The sequence below is a fragment of the Xenopus laevis genome, chromosome 5S (assembly GCF_017654675.1).
Source record: "Xenopus laevis strain J_2021 chromosome 5S, Xenopus_laevis_v10.1, whole genome shotgun sequence".
NCBI lineage: Eukaryota > Metazoa > Chordata > Amphibia > Anura > Pipidae > Xenopus > Xenopus laevis.
In genome coordinates this window covers 65,423,873-65,447,627 of record NC_054380.1, presented here as the reverse complement: position 1 = coordinate 65,447,627, position 23,755 = coordinate 65,423,873, and the positions used below count along the sequence as shown (strand labels likewise).

The following is a 23,755-nucleotide window of genomic DNA, read 5'->3' as shown; positions in this document are numbered from 1 at the left end:
AATAAATGAGCCCCAGTAACTCCAGCTTCCTTCACTATTGGTGGTATTCAATTGTTACTGACATGTCCCTATAATAAATAGGAATTCGCCATTATCACTAATAATACAGAACCACAGATGTTTTTTTCACCAGTCCAAATGCAATTACATTGCCTCACACTCTGTTGCTGGCAGCAAGTTCCTTGTAGGCTGACATATAGGCATAAACAATACTCCAGCTTTTTAAATATCTCCCTGCACCCATTAAAGCTCAAGTGACAGGGTTTATTCTTTAAATGTGGCACTTAAACCATACAAACTATACACACATTGTACAATTCTGCATTAGTAGTGATAGTGAGTACTTTAAATTATAGAATGTTCCAGTATCTCTTTATATATGGTATGGTATATAAGTTGAATACATAGTAGTAATATACTGATGCTTGTTTTCTCCTACACTTTCCTTGTCTGTTAATTTAGCCAGTGCTAAACTTTATTTTGCAGGGACTGCATGTGTGCTACTGTCAATGTAACATCATGCCATATTTTAACAACAAGCTTTTAAGACAGCAGTGCTAGACCAGAATGGTACCTGTCTTATCTAGATTTTTTTGTGTATATTTATATCTCAGTTATGCCACTCAACACGTTCTCATTTTTCAAACAAGGGTAAAATTGTCACATTTCACCTGCTCATGCATGTTCCCGGCTAGGAGCCCCAACAACAATTTAGTATTGAGTTACAAGGCACATCTAGGACTGCAGCAATCATGCTAACAGATATGACTTTGTGGTCACTTACTGAATAAGCTTGTATTTCTTGGCTAGATCATGTCATCTTCATGATCCTAGTGAGAATGAAAAATGTATATATTTTTATGCTCTAAATTTGGTAGCTTTTTCGCAGGGGAATTTACCTGTGCAATGGCAATTTTTATTAAGGTGTAACATGAGTGTTGAGATGAAGCTCTAGCTCTAAAATATGATTCCAGTTTGTATATTTTTTAAGTGTTATACACTAGAAACTACTGTCACCTAAAATGTGTTTTCCAAACTATTCTTAACTGTTCTTATTTTAGAATAGGGTTGAAGGAGGCATTAGGGGCAGATTCATTAAGCGATGAACTTGCGCTAGCATCCGCTTCACTCACATTGCAACACAATTCATTAAAATGCGAAGTTACTTCCAGAGCGACGAACGCTGGCAAAGTTGTGCTAGCGTTACTTCGGCAAGCAAATCGAATTTGCTAATTTGCATACGGCGGGAAGTGAAAGTTGAATGCACGTATATGTTGCAGCAAATACATTACATTACACAAGCCCAGGGAGACTTAAAAAAATAAAGTAGAGTTGTAATGCCCTACACATGAGCCCAATATTACGTTCCATAAGTTAAGAAATCTAGGGGGGAACCTGGGTACCTAAAAAAAATTTACAGACTTTTGCACCCTGAAAAAGTGAAAAGACGCTGGCGTTTTTTGGGACTTTGAAAATTTTTCAACAAAAAAATTGCGGAAGTCCTACACACTCCATTGCACTTCTCCTGGTTTGAGCTGGCGAAGCCAAGTCTGGCGGAACAGCTAACATTTAGTAAAATCCGCATCTTAGTGAATTTGCTCAGTTACGTCCGTTCGCCAGAGTGAAAATTCGCCTGGTAGATAGTGTCTATCTCCTTCGTTAGCGAAGTTACATCTGCTAATTAGAAGAGAACAAGGTGCCCCAGAATGAAATGTAAATGACTCACCGAGTAGCAAATGTGCACCAGCCCCAGACCCCCAGCTTTAGGGAGTGGTACGACAGAGAAGGAGAGAAGTAGGGCAGACCGGCACTCAAATGGATCCACAGGACCATGGAAATTCAATTAAAAGAATATTTTATTTATACAAAGTTTAAAAATATAAATCTGCATCTCCATCAACCCTATGCGTTTCGCACCCATTCAGGGCGCTTAGTCATGGGCTTTCTCTCTGAGAGACTGGAAGTAATGAACGGTAACTGTAACAATAAAATTGTTGCCTCACAAAGCAACAGTATTTTGATTGCTGGGATCAATGATCCCAACAGAATTGTAAATTGAAATTTGGGATGTGGCAGAAGAGTAATGCACGTAATTCAGCCCATTTGAAAAGCTGCTAAGGATAGGCCATTCTACAAGATACTAAAAGTTAATTTAAAGGTGACCTACCTCTAAGATCGATCTGTCAGCTCTGCATGAATGATTTTTGCATGTCATCTTTTTTTAAAAAAAAACTTAACAAAAATGTTGCAAGTAATCCTTCAATATTATTAAAGTATTTTTTTGCAAGCTCTCCTACTTTATTTGCTTGCTTGACCTTACATGGCCTTACATGGCATGAAAGGAGGTTCCAAACTAACCATATTACTGCTCTACATATTGTCTTAACACACAACATCAGTACTATAAACATGATTAAACACAATCCTGTGAGCATTAAAATAGAAGAAATATTCTATAGACATTCAGTGCTTGTTTTTTATTGCTTGAGGGTAAAAAGTACAGAGAGGGTTAAGAGTTGTGTCTTGTTCTGATGAAAGCTATAGCCCTATAACTATCTTTAGTTCCCCCCTGTGTCTGTCTGAGACATATTTTAAAGTTTTCCAGCACTACATAGGGTATAGCTCTAATAGGTAATTTACAAATTTCTGCTTCAGTTAAATATTAGAGATTTATTTTTATTTAATGTGTGCTATTAATAGTAATATATGATGGGATGTGTCCCCGTTGTATGTTTACTGTTTGTCTCATCTCCTGTGTAACAGAAATCTTTTTTTTCCCAGCAGCACTACATTATAAACTTGATTTCATGTCTCTGTGGGCAGTAGTGGCACTTTCAATGTGTTTTATTCACTGACCCTTAGAAAATTAGTTTGAGATGATCACTTCTTGTGGAGCACTTTTGGTTGATTTACTGTGCTTTTTATGGCCATTGGAGGCCATAAAACTGACAGGTTTGCAGGGGACAGAAATCTAGGCAAACTGAAAGAGCAAGAGGTTTTTTTTTACCCTTTTCACTGTTTGCATTTAAAATAATCACTGAAAAAAAGTCATGTTGCAAAATTAAGATTATATTTCTTATGGTAGTGGCAGTATTAAAATGATAGAGACATTTGTTTACAACTGTTTATTATGCAGATTTGTATTGTGCTCTTAGCTTCATTTTTTCCTATTTATTCCACATTATAAGCAAAGTGCCCATTTAACCTTGTGACTGTGATAGGGAATTATTTTTCAGTATTTGGCATTCACCATAAGACTTAAACCATGAATAGACCAAAGTTTAGGCCACGCGGCACTCTACTGTACTCCTATGCAAATGTATCTATTCAATTTGTTTAGAACTGCTGTATTTATGTTATTATTCTTGCAACATATTGGTATTCAAGGCTACGTTTTATGTGCCCCCAGACCCACTCATTTACAGTACAAAACAGTACAGTTTCTGTGAATGCCCTGTTGACTGATACAAGGTTACAAGGTAGTTATGACAAGATTAGGGTCATTATTATAATGAACAGGTTACTCGTGCCCATGTGAAATTCCTAAAGTGCCATCATTACTTGAACAGAAAACTTAGTGTAAGTTTATGGTTTAGGACCCACTTTAACCTGCAGTTTGTTAGAAAAGGCAATAAACTCCATTTACCCTTACTCCAAAATTGCCCATAAATCATTTGGCTCTGAGTATCACTAAATTCTATACACTTTCAATAGTTAAAAAGTCAATAAATGATATCATTTCTTTGCAAGCAATTTGTTGTGATTACCTGGAATACATGACTTTTTTAGCGTGAAACATTAATTGGCAGGTTTACTAAAGTTCAAATGGTAAACTAGAATTTTTTTTGATCAAAACTCACAATTTCAAATTCAAATGTGAGATTTATCACACCTTGACCCTGGAAACAGTTCTAATTCAATACATAGCCACCTAAAACCTGCCGAGTTAATTTACAAGTCAATAGCAGAGGTCCGTTGAACCATTTGAAGATGTTATTAACCTTCCTGACATTCAAGTTATTTTTCGGAGGAAAACTCTATTCAAAGTCAATAAAATTTTCTGATCATTCCTATTCGATTGAATGTTGGTTTTTTTTTTAAATAACTTCCCATTCCTATTCGAGTTGTGAGTACATTTGAATTTATTAGAGTTAAACAGATTTCACGTAACTTCGAAATTCGACCTTTGATAAATAACCCCCTATATTTCATGCATCAGTGATGTCTGAAGTATTCTTTATAGAAAAGAGCTAACACACTGGGGAAAATTATAATAATGATGTCTATTGGTGCTTTAATATATACCCTTATATACCTGGTGCCTGCTATAAAATTGGCATCACTGCTTTTTCAGTGGAACTTTTTGGAATATAAATTTTAAGTTACTAATTTTATTATATGGTATCCCTATTAGGTAACATGTTGTGTTCCACATGTGTATGCCACTTGCATGCACCTGAATGAGTAGAGTGTCAATCTAGATGAAGGGACTGCATTTCTTCCAGTGTTCTCCTGCAGTGGAATGCATGTAAGAGACATAATATAATGATTCTTAAATTTATGAAAAGGTTAATTTATGGGTTGTGTTTTATACATCATTCCCCCACCTGTGTCTGATGGTCGTTGTACAGGGCATGTCATCAAAAGTTCAATTGAACACCATTAGCAGAGGGCAATCTTTTTAAGCAAATACACAGTACTGTAAGGCTTTGTTTATTATTTTCTTCTGTTCTTATTTACACAATTCTTTTTTAATACTCTATTAAACATAGTATGGCAGTTTAGGAGGTTATTTATTAAATTCCAATTTTTTCTGGTTGGATTTGTTAATGGGAAAACCACAATTTCTTTGTAAAAAAAAACCTCACATTTTAAGTGATTTATTAAACCCGAGGTTGGTAAAAGTCAGAATAAAAAAGTACTCCATCTCAGACCTGCCAAGGTCATGTAGAAGTCAATGGCAGATGTCCCATTTACAGTTGGAAGATATCATGATCTGAGCTGGGTTGCGTACAATAATCCGATTAATTTGTGGTTTTCGGGCGATAATATGAAAAAATATGAGTATTTTCCCTCACCAGATTTTTTTAAGTAAATTTATTGAGAAATACAGTAAAAATATGCATGGGAGTTTGGTCGAAATAGTTTGAAGAAAATAGTGAGAAATGTTTGGATTTTAGTAAATAACCACCTAACGAGAATGAAAACCTGCTGGATTTTTTAGGCACAGAATCAATTTAAATTATATTACATATTAAATATACTCAGTAAACTGAGTATCCATATGTGAGTGATTATCAAAACCTCACACACAGACACATATCTCAAGAAAAATTACCTGTAAAGCTTCTCATGTTACATTCTACCATAACACATTGTACGGGAATCTTTTTCATAATTTATGCTAACATGTCTCAGGCCACTAATTTAACTGTGCATTATATATATATATATATATATATATATATATATATATATATATATATACACACTGTATACAGGTATATATATAGAATGGAAGTTGTATGGGATTGCGAGAGGAACAAGTTACATTGCATTTACTCCTGAAGTGCCATAGAGTAATCTGCCCTTCTTTGTAGGGATGCACCGAATCCAGGATTCAGTTCGGGATTCGGCCAGGATTCTGCCTTTTTCAGCAGGATTCGGATTCAGCCGAATCCTTCTTCCTGGCCGAACCGAATCCGAATCCTAATTTGCATATGCAAATTAGGGCCGGGAGAGAAATCGTGTGACTTTTTGTGACAAAACAAGGAAGTAAAAATGGTTTTCCCCTTCTCACCCCTATCCAAATTAGGATTTGGTTCGGTATTGGTTGAATCTTTCGCAAAGGATTTGGGGGTTTGGCCGAATCCAAAAAAGTGGATTTGGTGCATCCCTACTTCTTTGTACAGTATTTCTAGGCTATAAAAGGCCATTCATAATTTGCTCCAAAGAGGACAATGTATGTCTTCCTATTCCAGAAAATCAATCCCTCAAATTGGAACTAGGTATATTATAAGGAATCTTTCCTTATTTATGGAAAAACACAACCTACTTGCAGTGATACAGTAAGTTAGTACTGGGATGCAATTTATTGCTGCTCAGCTGAAATTAAGCCATATCCATTGCTTTAAGCTGATAAAGTGGCAGATTTACTAAAGGGCAAAGTGGCCGATGCTAGCGAAAATTAGTCAGAAATCCCATCCACAGGGACATTGCCAATTCACTAAAATGCGTAGAGTACAATTCTCTAGCGAACTAGACCATCGCTAGCGTTTGTTCGCACCCTATCGCCAGGCCACTTTTCATTCTGGTGAACGGTCGTTACTCTGCAAATTCACTAAGATGTGAATTTTACTGAACGTTTCGCCAGAGTTTACTTCGTCACCTTAGACCAGGCGAAAAGATAAAACGAAGCTACATCTTCCTCAATCTTATGTCAGTGTCATCATATCCTGAATGCCGGAAATTTATTAAAATTGTAAAAAACGCTGGCAACTTTTACTTTTTTTAAGCGGGATTGCCTGCACAAGTCCAAACTATTAAAGATTTTCTTTTCCAGACATTTGAGGGGCATGTCAAATTTGTTTTAGATTGGGCTCAGAGATTGGGCATTAGAGTATCTCTTCTGTCTTTATTATGGTTCCTTTTACATTTGTAATAAAAAGTGGCCACTTCAAGCATTTGCACCACCATCTCTAATAAAGATGTAACAATCTCGTTATCGGGAACGTTGCTTGGTGGTGGGTACACTCACAATGCACTGGGGAACCCTGCGTATTCCGGTGTTCACTGACGCAGTTTTGGGGCCCTGGGCTTTCTGCTGCGGAAAACCAAGGAAAAGTGCATGAGAATAATAAGTCCGTAACCAAGGTACCGGCAAGGATGAAGAAGAGACGTAGTTGAAAATCAGGCAAGAGGTTCAAGGTGGGCGCAATAATCTGAGTCAAAGTGAGGCGGGCATCAAAAAACAGGAATTCAGATACAATAAATGCTTAGGCAGGAACAGTAGAGCTGGAATCTAGCTTGGGCACTCACAAAATTGAGGACTGGAGCTTTAAATGTGTTTTGGCACCAAATTCGAATCTGGCGCCGAATTCATGACGTCACAATGCTCATTGTCATGATGCATGTGTCATAATGCTCGGCGTCAAGAGAATTGCGGAAGTGTGCGCCTGTGCAGAGGAAGCTTAGACGAGACGCACCAGGAGGTAAGAGAACGCATCAGAAAAGGTCAGAAGCTCTCACCCAAGATCTTTCTTCAGGTCCAAAACCCTTCCAATGGACCAAATATTGGAGCTTTCCTGGAATCCAGAATCTCCTGAACCTCGAACTCTTGATGATCCTGAAGAATAATGGGAGCAGGGGGAGATTGATCAACCGAAAAAATGTTCTTGACAAAAGGTTTGACCAAGGACACATGAAACGAATTTGAGATGTTCATGGAAGAAGTTAGATCCAAACGGATAGACACAGGGTTGATTATCTCTTTAATCTTGAAAGGACAAGGCAAGGACCAAACTTGAGAGAAGGCAAGCGAAGTTTGATGTGCTTTGTGGAAAGCCAGACAAAATCTTGACTTCATAGGGAGGATTGGCACGACGGTGCTTGTCGGCCAAAAGTTTCTGAGAAGAGGAGGCCTTGAGGAGGGATTGATGAACTTGAGATCAAATGGTTTTAAAGTCCCGGACAAGAATATCGGCTGCAGGAATGTCTTGAATGCAGGAATGTCTTGAAGGAAGAGCAGAAGTATTATAGTCAAACACAGCAAAAAATGGAGAACACCCAAGAGAGTCGTGCTGAAGGTTATTATGTGCAAACTCAGCCCAGGGAAGGAGTTCAACCCAATTATTTTGATTGCGAGAAATAAAACAATGCAAAAACTACTCTAAGATCTGATTGGTCCTTTCGGTCTGACCATTGCTTTGTGGATGATAAGCTGAAGAAAAATGTAACTTGATTCCTAGATGTTTGGAAAAAGCCCACCAAAATCTGCAAACAAACTGCACCCCTCGGTCAGACACAATAGATTGAGGGACACCATGTAAAAGAAAAAATTCTCTAGCGAAAACTTGGGCTGACCCAGCAGCTGTGGGAAGTTTCTTCAAAGGAATAATGTGGGCCATCTTGGAGAACCTGTCTACAACTACTAAAATAGTAGTCATCTCCTGAGATTTAGGCAAAGCCACAATGAAGTCTATAGCCACATCTAACCAGGGTTGAGTAGGAACCGGCAAGGGCTGGAGAAGACCACATGGTAAAGAACAGGGAGTCTTCGGTTGTGCAGACTGTGCAGGCTGAGACAAAGAGCTTGACATCTTTGATGAGAGAAGGCCACCAACAATACCTCAAACAAACTCTTGGGTCTTCCTGATGCTGGGATGACCAGAAACCTTCGAAGAATGAGCCCATTGAAGAACTTGGGCAACCCTTGACAGAGGTAAAAATATCTTCCCAGAAGGACATTCAGGAGGATGTTCCAAGTTGGACAAGTCAGACAACAATAAAGAAGTAGGTACCACTACTAAATCAGGGCAGATAATAGGGATAGGTGGGGTTGGATCACCCTCCTTCTGCACCATAGATCTGGATAAGGCATTCAGCTTCATATTTTTAGAATGAGGCCAAAAGGAAATTAGAAAGTTAAATCGGGAAAAGAACAAAGCCCAGAGGGCCTGACAAGGATTAAACCTTTAGTTTACATTAGTTATTTGATTCAGATTGTAAGCTCACTGTGCCCCCTCCAGTCTGAATAATGCTGCTTAGCGAAGATAAAAATGGAAACAATAAGGAGAACAAATGGGTTAATCAGTTTCGGGGAAACATGTTATCAACCCTGTTGATAAAATAATTGTATACAAAATCACCTTTTAACAAAGGCATTTGAATTGAGAACCTTAGGTTTAAAGCACATACTGGAAACTGAGACATGAGTATTGAGCAAATCATTGAGATACAAGTCTACTTAGAAGTATCAAGTGTGTATAAGTGCACACTTTTCATGCCCCATGTTTTCATGCCCAATGCCTGCTTACTGAAAAAAAAAACAGTTTTTGTTGTGTGTTTAGTTACATTGGTTAAGTTCGGTTGAAAAAGGCTAAAGTCCATTTACACATACTTATACTAGCATACAGTATGTATTCCCTTGTCCAATAAATTATCCAAGCAAAGGTTAGGAGATTCAAAAGAACCCTTATCCAGAGAAACCCAGGTACCAAACATTCTGAATAAAAGGTTCCATACCTGTATGTATAAAACTTTCACAAATAAATAAAAACGACTATCTACATGAAAAAAAAATATTTTTTAAAATTTGAATTATTTGCTTAAAATGGACTCTATATGGGAGAAAACCCTGTGCTACTGTGCTACAGTCTTATGAATCCATAGGTAAGTTATATTTTATCCATCTTCTGTGATGTCCTAATACCTAATAAGCCCATGCACATTGCAAAGGCTATTGGGAAACCATATAAAATTATGTACAAAAATCCAAACTTATCGAACACTCCTACAAGGTAAAAGAAGCCTATTACAGTAGGACTATGTCACCATTGCCTTCAATTGCAAACATGTATCTGTGTTTTATAACCCCCACAAATTTGTACCGGTATCTGTGAGATGTTTTTCTATCAAAAGAAGCTGCAATCTCCATCCTTGCACAGGTGCTAAAGTGTAGCGCATTAAACACTTGCAGATACGATTTAGCACAGGGGATTTGGAATGCTTTGTGCTTCCATCTGTTTGCAGTAGACTTCTCTCTAAAACTGGCTGACCACCCACTTGCTCGCCCACGCACCCACACACTGACAATAACCAAATGAGACGGCTATTATAAGAGAATTCTGGCAGGCATTTAAGGGAATTCTTCATGTTATTTGGACAGAAAAGAACACACATTCGAATGAATGGCTTATGTGTAGCCAATGCACACTCCTGTTTTAGTAATTACATACAGTATATGCAAATTGTTAACAGGAAAATACATTGGTTTATTACAAAATCTCCACCAAAATGGTTTGTAATGCATTTTCTTATGCATTGCATTATTTATGTAGATCTTTTTGCCTTTTAAAGGTGTCATTCTTGCAAAAGCAGTACAACGCTGTGGAACATGTTGGCACTTTATAAAGTACAGGTTAATAATAATAATGATGATATTTTTCTGTATGAATCTGAATCACACAATAATGATTATTACAAAGGTACTGTTGGTAGGGGCACTTATGGTAATCATGCCCATGTACCTAATTGCTGGTGGTTACTATTAATTGTTATACCAAGGAAACTGCAACATTTCTCTGTATTGTTTACTGGCACAACAGGCACAAAATATAGACACTGGCACTAAGGCATTTTTGCAGCATAAAAAAGTATTCTGCTTTCTGGTTGTAAAAAATGTGGCTGTATTTTTTTTCTCAAAGATCTTTCAACATTGGTAAGAAGTAGTAGACGGTATCATATACATGGACGTGCAGAATGAAAGTAGAGAATAGAAATAGGCATGTTACCATCTGAGCCATGTTAACGGGCCTGATCCTGTTTACATTGCTGCAGAGAGTGCTGTACAGCTATAAAGGTTTTGTTTGTTAGATAATCAAAGCTTCTCAGCGGGTCACTATTGCTGGGCGCAGCTGCACAATCCCTTTTGCTCTAAGGAAGCCATAGCTCACTACGTGCAGTTTCCAAGGTACATTTAACACAATTGCCTTACAGCTCTGAAAAAGCAGTTACCACAGAAACCCAACAGAGGCCAATTAGTCACATGATTAAATTAATTTAAAAAAAAACCGATGGCATCTGCCATTTTACTTCATTTTGATGACAGAGTGGGAGAAAACAGATTGAGAAAGATTGACTTGGGAAGAGTAAACAGTAAACCAGAGGTCCTGGGTAACATGATTTTGTTGATTTTATACATTCATAGTTTATCCAATTATCAAACACATCATCTAGCACGATCTTGAGTGACCGCTCAATGCTAATATACTCCATATTATATTCAGCAAATTTTAAGTCACACTGCACACATTTGATGATATTTTATACTTTAAGTAAGGAACTCTTTCTGCAATTTCAATTTCTTCAGATAGCAAAAAAGCCTAGTGTGCTATAAAGGTTGCAGATTGCCAGACATATAGTTTTGACTATTAACTATGTGTCTTATTCTTAAATGGTCAGAGTACCTTTAATTTAAAACAAGTTCATTGAACAGGGTTTGTGTTAACCATCATTTTTGCATATTGTTTTTTTTTGGGGGGGCTAAACTGGGAACTTGAAGTTTGTTTTTTTAACAAGACAATCATGAATGAATAGAGAGGGTTGTATACTAGTGATTTAATTATCTGTCTTGCAAGAACCAAATATGGAGTAGCTTCAGTTTCCCCGTATATTTCCCCGTAAATATGTTTAGCAGAAGACCTATTTAGGGAACTTAAGTATGTTGAACAAAGGGGTATATTGACCCTTTAAGGGTTATAAACTAGAATGTCCATACTAGTTTAATAGCTTTACTACTGTAGCTCTACTAGTCTAATCTGGTTTTTAACAGCTTGGGTTTGATTCGTGTGACAAAAACAAAATAAGAACTTAATGTATTACATGTATTAATAAACTAAAGGATTGGGTCAACAGCAATATCAATAACAATGTTTTGCATCTTGCAGAGGGCTGCATAGATACTTTCTGTTAAAAAGTAAAGTTCATCATCAGTGTGTTATTACTCTGAAAATACAGGAGAAGAATGTAATTATGTTATAAAGCAGTGCGATTACTCTGCACCTGTACATGAGTAATGAATTAGGGGCACTTTCAGGGGTAATCACCCATATGGGGGACTATGTAGGGTAATAGGTATGGGTTTTTATTATTGGGGGGGTTAGTTCTCCTTTAACCCAAGTAGCTGCTATCTTGCACAGCAGCAGGTATTGAGCTTTTGTTGCTTTAATATTCAGAGTCAGGATTATCTTGGATATATAAATGGGATTACCTAGCATAGGTGCCCACTGCCAGTTGGTAGGAGCATGTGTGGACTCAAATAACTTAGTGAATACTACCAATCTTTGCTCAATTTTGTATCCATGTTAGTGCTTTGCAGTTGCACTTGCATTCGGTAATGAGCCCTCATATTTCAGAAACTCTACTAAACTCCCCAGGCTTGTCAATTAGTGTTATGTTTGATAAGTAATTTCTGTGTGATGGGTTTAAATGCATATTAATAATGTAGCATATTTAAATAATGCCATATAAATAGATTTATATAATCATGCAACTTATTCTCTAGAAGTGAACTGCCGACATACATCAAGAGCTAAATTTTTTTTGTCATGAGGCAGTATGGTGCCAAATGCCTATAAAACATTTACAGAGCTTGATCTTACTTCCCTATGTCCTGCCTTATAGTTCTGTATTCTGTCTCTAAACATTCCCATTGAGTAATGAACTGTAGTTGGCAAGGTATTGTCACAGCAGTGCTGTTAAACACCTGATTGTAGCTGCACAGTGCCATATAAATCGTTGTTATCTACAGAGGCCAACAATTTATAGCAGGCTGTAATATGTTCTGCTGCTCTAAAGCAACACTCCAGACATCAGCCGCTAGCCTAAACTAGGCCTGGCTAGTCACAGAATAGACACACACACCTGGCAACATAGAAGCACAGATGCTTCAACAAGAACAAAAATCTGGTATCATAACAAAATACATTACATGCTAGAGGCAGGCACGGACTGATAATCTGCCATCCTGCTTTTGGAACTGCTGCAAAATCCATTGGCTACACAGATGTGTATATTGCCCGGGCACCATGGTTTGGAAACAATTTACACAAAGTTAAGGCAATTAATCTTACAGTGGGCTGTTAACTCATTGGTAGCAGCAGCATGAGGGAAAAATAATTATTTGAAGCTTCTACATTTTCCAGGATTGTATAACACAAGAGAAAGTAGAGCAATTCTTTGGGATGGTTCTAAAATAGAAAGGTGTGTTGGAGTGTGCATGCATACAGAGAGATTCTGTGAAAGTTAGGTAAGCATTACGTTTATAGCAAGACAAAAACAAATAAAATAACAAAAAAGAAGGTTTTTGCATTTTTATTGTATTTTTGCACTGGCACCCTGGAATTTGATATATGTATACAGTATATATATTTTTTTTGAATTATTATTTTTTTTTTTTTGCATGTACATTTTTCTTTGGCATAAGGGGAAACTGCCAGAGTCGGTTGATTTCATTTTTTTAAATCCTAGGAGTGCTGTCCTTGTTCCTTGTGACTAAATATATATCCTGGTATTTTAAAGGGCCGCTGTTACCCGTTCTTTTCTGCAGAATTATTTCTGTACTAGTACATACTTATGTTAGTAAAGTTGTACAGTACCTCTTTGTAAAGGCTATGAGAAAACCTAAGTTGTTGTTTGAACCATGGCACTGCACATCATTCCCTCTTGACTGCTACAACATGCCCCTTCTGGGGGTATAGTAACATTTTAGGAGGGGAAATGGAGGTGAGAAAAAAAGTTTGTGGCCAGCCTGAGTGAAAACAGCAGGAAAGGCTAAAACTGTAACCAGAAACACCTTCAGAGAAACTAGGGAAAGAAAAAACAATTGAGAATATATTAGATGTATTTACAGTAAATTAAACCAATACAAAATCAAATTAGTGTGTAACTCATAGATGCAGCCTTGGAAATCTGGACTTAAGAACATACAGTAATTCAAACCCTTTAAAACCTATTAATCCTGAACAGAGGATTGTTATAGTACTGTGACTTGTACTGACACCACCAACGGATTCTTATTGATTGAACTAGATCCTCTGTGCCAACAATAATTACTGCAAAAGCTCTAGTGCACATTTTTTTCCTTGAACCCTTTTTTTTAGACACAATGGATAACATTTATAGCTCAGACAAAGGTATGAAAGAAAGTAGAAGACAGAGAAATTTTGAATTAATATAAGCATTTTCCTACATTTGATCGTGTTTAATTACTTTAATTTAATTGTGTTCTGAATATTTTTGTTGTTAAAGCAATTTCAACAAATATATAATCTAGACTTTCTGTGAGGAATAGAAGTACCAAAAGAAAATAAGGCACATTAAAATAAAACATACATTAAACAGAAAGCAAAGAGGCCCCAGCACATTGCTTTTACCAGTGCATTTCCTCACCTTTTTTTATTTTGAGAAATCATTGTATTCCTCTGCTCCATGGTTTGCTGCTGCAAAGTAGCTTTTATCATTGTGTGTGTCTGCAGATGACAGCTGTGCTTGGTGATAACACAGAATGTGTATAGAGAGCTCGGTGATGAAAAGCCTTTGCTTTTTACCAACGTTGGAATCACTTGCCAGGACTGCCAAGAGCAAACTAATAGATTATAAGTAGAAAGCATAAGGGAAACTGCCAAAGTCTGTTGATTTACAGTGAGCATATTTTACAGCAAATCTTGTACAGTGTTTTCTTGTGTAGGAAGAGTTAACAATCCCTTCGCTCTTGATGGCAGACTGATTAAGTGCATGCACAGCATGGATAGCTATTCATGCAATTCATCATTTGTATCGTCTAGTTATCCCCTCTATCAATTACATTTTTGCTTTTTAATTGGATATTGACTGTTGCAAGGTAGATGAGAGAAGACACTGCAGTGGCTGTAGGCACAAAAAGATTTATCTCCATGATAACAGTAGTTTCAGGGATATAAGGAGTTCATTAGACTGTTAGTTTCTGAAATGAGATCAGAAGGAATATTTTTTGATTACAGCTGCTTGTTGGACAGAATCTATTTTACCCCAATTCCCCTACAAAAGACTGTGCTGAATACCCAGTTAATATATAATACTTTATATATGTATTCACATTTATTCAAAAGTCAAAACGCCAAAAATTGGGTGATCTGAGAAGACATGTTATTCAGCTATATACCATGGATGCAGCCACACATGAATACCTCAGAAAGTGCTGTTATTTTGCTAAATCCTTAAACAAATCCTACTTACAACTATTACTTTTTTTTTTATATCATCTAAAATGGCAGCCAAATGCATGATATTTAGTTGTGTTTAATACACATCAATTTACAAAATCACAAGGCAATTGCTGTTCTTCATTTATGACTCCTCTGAAAAGTCTTCTGTATATTCAGTTAACAGGATTTTCCAACCACAACTTGGAAGTATAGCGTTTGGGCCAATACATTGGACAATAGCCTGAATATCTTGATGCAACAATATTAAATCTTTTACATTTAGAAGTAAAGGAACATATATAACTGGGGGGGTGCCAAATGTTAGGCAACCCCCAGTGATTGTAATCACTTACCTGATACCCAGGGCTAATGCTCCTATTAGCAGAAAAATGCACCAACCCATGGTTCTTCTCAGGAACAGCATTGAGAAGGGGTCCCCAACCTTTTTTACCCATGAGCCACATTCAAATTAGGAGAGCAACACATCATGAAAAACAGCTCCTGGGCTAAGATTGCCTTTTATGTAGCCCTATATGGTTTGGCAGCCTACAGGAGGCTATGTTTGGTAATAAACCTGTTTTTTTAACTAAAATTGCCTCCAAGACAGGAATTTTAAAATAAGCACTTGCTTTGAGGCCACTGGGAGTAACATCCATGGGTTGCTGAGCAACATGTTGCTCATAATCCACTGGTTGGGGAAAACTGCCATAGAGCAATCTTCTTCCTAAATCTTCTTTCTTCATGTGGGTGAGCATGTGCAGTAGAGTGAAAAGCTGAACCTTAACAAAAAATGTTGGCTTTTGCAAACTACTGTTCATACATTGGCTCTGTACATTGAAAAAGGGAGAATAGGATTGCTCTGAGAGAACCCTGTGCTGGTGTAGTTTCATTCCAACTGGAACACTAGCCTGCGGTATCAGGTAAGTGATTACAATTACTGGGTGGTGCCTAACATTTGGCAACCCTCAATAATACAAATGTTTCACTGTGCATAGATTGGGTTTCACTTGTGCTCAGTAGTTGACATCTGGCTGTTTTAGTATAATGCATGCTGAATACTGAAAAACAGTCAGGAGAAGAAAAATAATAAATGCTGTCATACATATGTGACATTTGTCAAGTATCAGATGTAATTATTTGCTTACAATGTTTGAACAATAAAATATTTATAAACATTAGCTCATCCCTGCATATGTACAAAGTTAAAATGTAAAGACATACAGACATTTTATGATTCTATATATATAATGTATATACAGTACATATAATATTTACTGTATATATTATATTCTTTTTACACAAAAGCCATAAATAACCTATACATTTATCTTGAAAATAAGAATACAAATCTGAATTGTAATAATGTTCATTAGACTGTTTATTACATTGTGAATGTTAATTATTCTTCTTTATACATATTTTGGACTATGTTACAGAGATTATACATCATTTCCATTAGCCCGTGTCCCAGTGGATCTTACAGGTCTAAGCCAATATTTCATTTACACATACTAATTTAATTAATTTGCCTGTATGTTTCTATAGTGTGGGAAAAATATGGGGTACCCCTATAAAACCCCCACAAGCATGGGTGAACATACAGGGGCACATTTACTTAGCTCGAGTGAAGGAATAGAATAAAAAATAATTTCGAATGGTTTTTTTGGCTACTTGGACCATCGAATTGGCTACTTCGACTTTTGACTACGACTTTGACTTCGATTCGAACTAAAAATCGTTCAACTATTCGTCCATTCCATAGTCGAAGTACTGTCTCTTTAAAAAAAACTTCGACCAACTACTTCGCCACCTAAAACCTACCGAGCATCAATGTTAGCCTATGGGGAAGGTCCCCATAGGCTTTCTAACAAATTTCTGATTGAAGGAAAATCGTTCGATGGATGGATTAAAATCCTTCGAATCGTTCGATTTGAAGGATTTAATCGGTTGATCAAACTATTTTTCCTACGATCGAAAAGCGGTGAATCCTTTGACTTCAATATTCGAAGTCGGAGGATTTTACTTAGACGGTCGAATATTGAGGGTTAATTAACCCTCGATATTCGACCATTAGGGTAAATGTGCCCCACAAGGTCCTTACAGATCAAACCTATGACCCCAGGGCTGCAAGGTATTAGTACCTATCATTGCACCACCATGCTGCTGCGCATGAAGCCCAGCTTTAAGATTGCACAAGAGCTTTTTTTTGCATAAACTGCCATGACTAAGTGCTCTATTGTGGTCAGTATGTGTTCATATATATTAACTGAGAGCAGAGGAAAACATATGTATAGAGGAAAAGGTATTTACATTGTGCATGTTTTTTTCTATTTACATTCCCCCACATACACAATAGCAATATTTTCTATCTTTTTTGTGATGTATAGGATATATATGTAACATTGTTAGCAGGTGTGCTAGTAAGTGGCAGCATTAAAAGGCACCTGACTGTTTTAACAGCCATGCTAAGGAGCATATCCAATTCTCTCCAGGCAACCTACTGGGCTCTAAGCTGGAATCCACACATAGGGCTTCATAGATCCATTTATAGAGCTCTCTATAGAGCCCCCAAGGCTGACTAGTAAGGCACAAGGCTATATGTATGAGAAAATATAATTCCACGCTGTGTAATCCTAGAAGATGTTATTTTGTTGAAGATTAACAAACTAGAGCAGTAGCTTACTCTTTCTCACTCAACTTTGTTTATATAAACACAAGAATGAGAATATCCAAAATAGATTAAGTAAAAAAAAAAATTTTTTAGCACCGAATAATTAAAAAATATTACAACTGAGTCAGGATTTTTAGTGTTAGATTACCAGAAACTGTATCTTGATTTAGGGTTGATCGCTTTGTTAATGTCAAGATCAGATATCCTGAAGGACAGCCAATATTTTACCAGCTTTATTCTATAATTAATTATCTGTGACTTTAAACATTCACCAAATACATAATGGCCACAAAACAAAGTTGCTTGTTTAACAAAACGGTTTACTTTTTCTTGAATCTAATAGCTAATATACTGTATTTACCAGCGCTCATGGTGCTGAGGTGAGTAGGGCGAAAGGAGGATTATTGTTCCATACTGTACAGGTATTATAGAATTCTGGTTACCTGACAAATTTGCACTCTTATATGCCACGGCAAGGTATATTTGGTGCTACAGGAGTGATCTGTTTATGACATAAAGTGCATATAGTATTGGTTCAGCTGTCACCATGACCTTGCAGAGAAGCAGCACCAGTTTTCTAATTTGTATTCCTATTTTTCTTTTCCTAAGGTCTCCTCCTTATTTAAATGAGTTGGCTACATTTCAGAAAGCCATCGTTTTAATGCAGTGTAAAAAGGAAGCTATATAATTATATGCATGCCATATGGGCTTCAGACAGCTCAGCTGTGAATTTCAGGAGGAACAAACAGAAACTCAGAGAGAGAGAGATGAGTAGAGAGCAGAAAAGAGTGCAAATGTCATGGAAATGAACGTTTTAATAAGCAAGTTACCAACACTCCTCTCACCTATTTCTTTTTACTTTCTCATTCTGAAACACAAAGTAATGCAGATTAGGGGAAAACATATTCCATTCAAGCCACACTGCTAATGTGCTTACTTAATGCCTCTATTTAAATTGCAACATTTTTAAATTAGCATTGTAGATCAAAATAACATGCACGTGAAATGCATCCTTCCAATAAAGAGTTTCATGCAAACATCACACATGCTTTGTAAGCTACTCCACAAGAGAGTGGCCCAAATTCACTGACAAAACCAAGAATAAAAAATATCTGCCATTCGTCTTGGTAATTAGTGTCTTGAGAACAGAAAATATATATTTTATACAGCATCAACAGTAATTTCTATATGTGCAGTTGCATGAAAATAGTTTGTAAACAAGAATTCTATTCCTAGATAAAAGCAGAAAATAAAAAAAAATATTGGAGACAAGATTCTCTATAGAGCACAAACCCCACTATGTAATAAAAGGCACTAAGTTTGCCCAGGAGCAGTAACCCATAGCCACAAATAAGATGCTTGCTTTTAAACAGGTGACCAGTAAATTCTACCTGCTGATTGGTTGCTATGGGTTACTGCCCCTGGGCAAACTTAGTGCCTTAAATTACATAACCCCAAAAATGTTTAACCAAATAAACATGAAAAAACATTGAAAAAATTTAAATATAGGTTGTGCATGGATATTCAGACCCAAAGACAACTAAAACACTGCAGGTATATTGGTGAAAACAAGGGTTTGTTATAGAGTTAATAGGAAATATAATTGGAAATCTACCACTGTTGCCAGCAAACACACATATTGGCAAAGACAAAAAGGCAAGGCAGAAAAGGAGAATCTGCGTTGCCACTTTTAGGAAAGTGTCACATATGGTCTGCTCTCAATGATCAGGTTTGCATTTTGGACCAGGTATTGGTGTTTTCTCCACAACTTCATTCCTGCTGTCAAAAATACTAATCTGAAGCAGTACATTAACGGTTTTTATCTCCCTATTGAATACACAATATATAACTGTAAGGTATATTTATGCTGCCATTTTGTTATGTTATACTAATATAACATTTATCTTTGTTTCCAGAAAGGGACACAACATTTTAATTTTTCTGCCTTTGGTCACTAGTTAAAGGAAATCTGTCATGATTTTTATTGTATAATAGTTTTTATTACTAAATAACACTGAGTTAATTCTACCATTTAAAAAGGTTGTTTTTGAACCAGTATTGTTTTTGTTAGTTGTTATATTGTTGTGTAGGCATCCATCTCAGGTCATTATGCCTGTGCTTTCAGAAAAAGCCAGCACTTCACAAGAGAACTACTTTCAGACAGGCTATTGCTTTTCCCACTTAATGTAACTGAAGGAGTTGCAACTTCTGACTTGAATTTTACTATTGAGTGCTGTTCTCATACAGTATCTACAGTTCTCTATCTAGCATTTTTAGCAATGGAGCTATCTGCTTACATTCCGATTGTTTTGATGATGGGCTGCTGAGGGAAAGGGAGGGGGGTGATATCACTTCAACTTGAGGTGTAGCAGTAATGAGTGACTGAAGTTTCTCAAAGCAGAAGTCACATGACTGGGGGCACCTGGGAAATTGACAGCATGTCTAGCCTCATGTCAGATTTCAAAATTAAAGAAATCTGTTTGTCCTTTTGAAAAATGAGTTTCAATGCAGGATTCTGCTGGAACAACACTATTAACTGATGCATTTTGTAAAAAAAAACATGTTTTCCTATGACAGTATCCCTTTAATAAGACTTTTTGTATCAAATTCCATACTTGTGGTTCCTCTCATCTCAATAAATGAAGGGTCCTATTTTAGAAAATAGAATTGCCAATTTATAAAGCAGTCATAGATATGTGTATAGAAATTGCATTAAAATAGTAAAACTTATGGAAAGCCTTTACATTAAAATTATCTGATAGCATCTTATACTGTATGAGTAGGACTTTTTTATGATTTTTTTTAATCCATTTGCTATTGAAAATAATTGTTTTTGTCAGATAAGGCGTGGAGAAAACAAAATTCTTTAAATTAAGGATAAAATAAGAAAAAATAATGAAATGAAAATGCATTGAACCTGTCCTGCAAACAATTAATTTTAATCAACTTTTTCATATAGTAGAGAGTATGAACAATTTTTACACTTTTTTGCTATTTTGACAGTAAATTAGTAGGTCCTATGCTGGCAAAGATATATTTTGAGACAATATATTTTAGAAACAGACATCAATGTAAGAATAGATTCGATAAATGTATCAGTGTCAACAAAATGTAGTATATGCAACATAAATGTAGCAGTATACAGTATATGTTTATGTGCATATGCTTGTGTGTATATATATATACTGTATATATATATATATTTTTTTATTATTATTATTATTATTATTTTTGTATCTTACATTTTCGATCTGTTTGCAAACTGTTATGATTGTAGCTCTATTATTTTCAATATTTTCAAGACCCTAAATAGGCTATTATATTTCCCTTCAGGCTAGAGATGAAGATGGACATGGTGAAAATTATCCCCAGCAGCACTATGCTAAGGAAACTCCGAGACTTGCCTTCAAGAATAACTGCGAACTACTTGTAAGAATAACAGTATTTAAACAAGTCGAGATTGTTACTTTAGCACAGTGTAAATGCTTGCACTTCTTTATATTGATATCTAGTATTTTATGAGCTAGTATTGATTTTTATTATATATTTGTAATATATCTATATATCTAAATATCTATATATCTACATAATTATTGTACATTTTTAATATCTTTTAATTAAGTAAAGTGCCACCATACTCATAAATATGCTTTTGCAATAGGAGAAAACCTTTGCTGTCATAGTTTTATAGTATCTCACTTCAAAGGTTAAGAAAATCAAGTGTACTATCCATGATTCTTTTTTTGTCCCTGCTCAGCAGACCTTACCCCCAAGTACATAAGACCACACCGCAATTGGAGGGCTATGTGTAGCTTTATAGAAGATTGTGCTAAGCCTGCCTAGAACAGTATCAGTCTAGTCTAAGAACTGTAGCACTCAAACTCATTTCATGCAAAGTGAGGAAGTAACACCTACAAAAGTCAAGAAAAATCAAGTAGAAATAAATTATACATTCACTTTTCAATATTTAAAAAAATGAAGTATTGTGACCCTTTTAGAGCTATTATAATTATTAGCAGCACAAATTTATTGCAACATGTATTTTTTGTTTACTTGAAAATGCCTTCACAAATTTATTGAAATTTTTTGGCTTGATTAAAGACAAAAAATATGACAGTGCCCATTTTGCTGACCATTTGTTCACTCAATAAGGTGGTTGGGACAGAGTAGGATCATTTAGCCCCTTCCCATCCATCTGTCATAAGTACTAACATGTATATTTGTATATATGAAAGGGAAAAGATGGGCACACTGCTGGGATACAATGCAATAGTTATTGGATTATTTAATTCATTTTATCTTACTTATTGTCCACATTATGACTTTCTTTTTGATTTTAGCAGGCTATTCTAGAAGTAAATACAGTAATTACATTAAGGTTGAAATTAGGATTGATTTACTAAACTAATTGTAGTATGTATAATATTGGTGCGATGTTTTCTACCCTTCACCCAGAATTCCAGTTACAATCCTGCACAAAATGTAATTTCAGATACTAGAAGCACAAACATTTGTGCAGGTTAGTAACTTAAATGTGTTTTATGCATCTTGTGGTGTGAGAGGTTATATGTTGATAGAAAAAGGATATCCCATTGTGTTGTGTGTTACTTTAATGCAAAATAGAATGAGTGGAAAAAAAGGTGTTAGGTATGGCACCCCCTCACATCTTAGATCTCTGCGCTTTGTGTTTTGTGTCAGATAGGAGCAAGCAAGTGCAAGTGATTCATACACGATACTTTGATAGTCGCAATTCTGTACACATTTTAGCATCCTGCATTACACTAATAGTAAATGAGCTGTATTATTTGTGCTTATGTATTTGTGGGCACAAAAACATAGATCATGCTTTCCCAGACAGAGCCATGATCTTATTCGGCTGAAAACTGGCTATGCAAATTGAAAATAACTTCACAATTTGGGTTAGTGATGTGCGGGCCTACACTTGCACAAAATATTCCGCAACCTAACTGTGCCTCGCTTCCACATCCAGCAGCATCTACTGTATATGTAGATATGCCCCTGCCCTATTTTGCCCCCTCCGTGATGTCAGAGAGGGGGACGGGGCAGCACAGGTATATAAATAGACATGGACTCAGGGGCTGGGTTGGGTTCCAATGAGCCTGCTCCATTGGGTTCCATTGGGTTCCATTGTGGCTTGCACCTGCCAGTGCACCTTAATTGCATGTAGAAAAAATGTACACCCCAAATAAAGCAATATGAAGTGCTAATCCACAAGAGGCTTCCCATTAAAGTCCCCAATACAGTAATAGTCGAAACTAATGAAGAGGATTGCACAATCTCCTTCAAAAGGTCGAACATTTTTATTACATTAAAAAGTTCCAAAAACCAAATAATTCACCCTACACGTTTCGACCACCATGTGGTCTTCATCAGGGGAAAAATACAATAAGAAAAAAGGCAGAACGAACTCGCACACCCTGGAGCTCCGATAACATGAACCCCTGGTGCACAGTGAAAAAGGTATCGGCAACCTCACATTCCGGTGAACCTGGAACAGATTCAACCGCCCATCCCGCAATAAACTTTGCAAGGGTTCGCCCTGCTAGCAGCATTCCCTGTGTGCTGGTGAATTTGTTCCAATCTCCTGATGAAGACTGAAGAAATTTGTAGGGCCAATTATTTTGTTTTTGTAACTTTTTGGCCTTTTGATAGAGATCCTCTCTATCCTCTTCATTATTTTTGAATCTGAATGTCTGAATGATAATCAAGTTAGGGGGTAGGAGGGGGGGTGCCTATCATGAAAACAGCACTACCAAACTCAGTATCCACTTTTCAGCAACCTGTCTCAATGCAGGAGTCAAAGTCAGATTTTTGATAGATAGTTAGGTCTAACACATTCGTGGGGGGACCTTTCTACACCTGAAAGGTGTATTAGAGCTAACCATATCAAAAAGAACATACTCTGGCACAAATTCTGCTATTAGAGCTGCAGAATTATTTTGAAGCAGTTAGGGAATTATTTATTTCAAGATTCAAACTTTTCTTTTTGTGCTAAAAATCATGAATGTAAATAATAATTTAAAAAACACAAATATTCTTATTTACTATTATATTCACTGAAAATTTGCGAAAAAGTGAAAAATTTGCCAAATGCATCAAA

General features: G+C 36.4%; 1 protein-coding gene across 2 annotated transcripts in view; it reads left to right on the top strand.

Moving 5' to 3' along the window:
* Window positions 1-23,755, top strand: part of sobp.S (sine oculis binding protein homolog S homeolog) — an 87,963-nt gene that overhangs the window by 32,145 nt on the left and 32,063 nt on the right. For both annotated transcript variants that reach the window (XM_041564633.1, XM_018265405.2), the window contains one exon: window positions 20,968-21,063. In XM_041564633.1, the coding sequence (XP_041420567.1) occupies window positions 20,968-21,063 (96 nt within the window). The remainder of the gene's footprint in view (window positions 1-20,967; window positions 21,064-23,755) is intronic.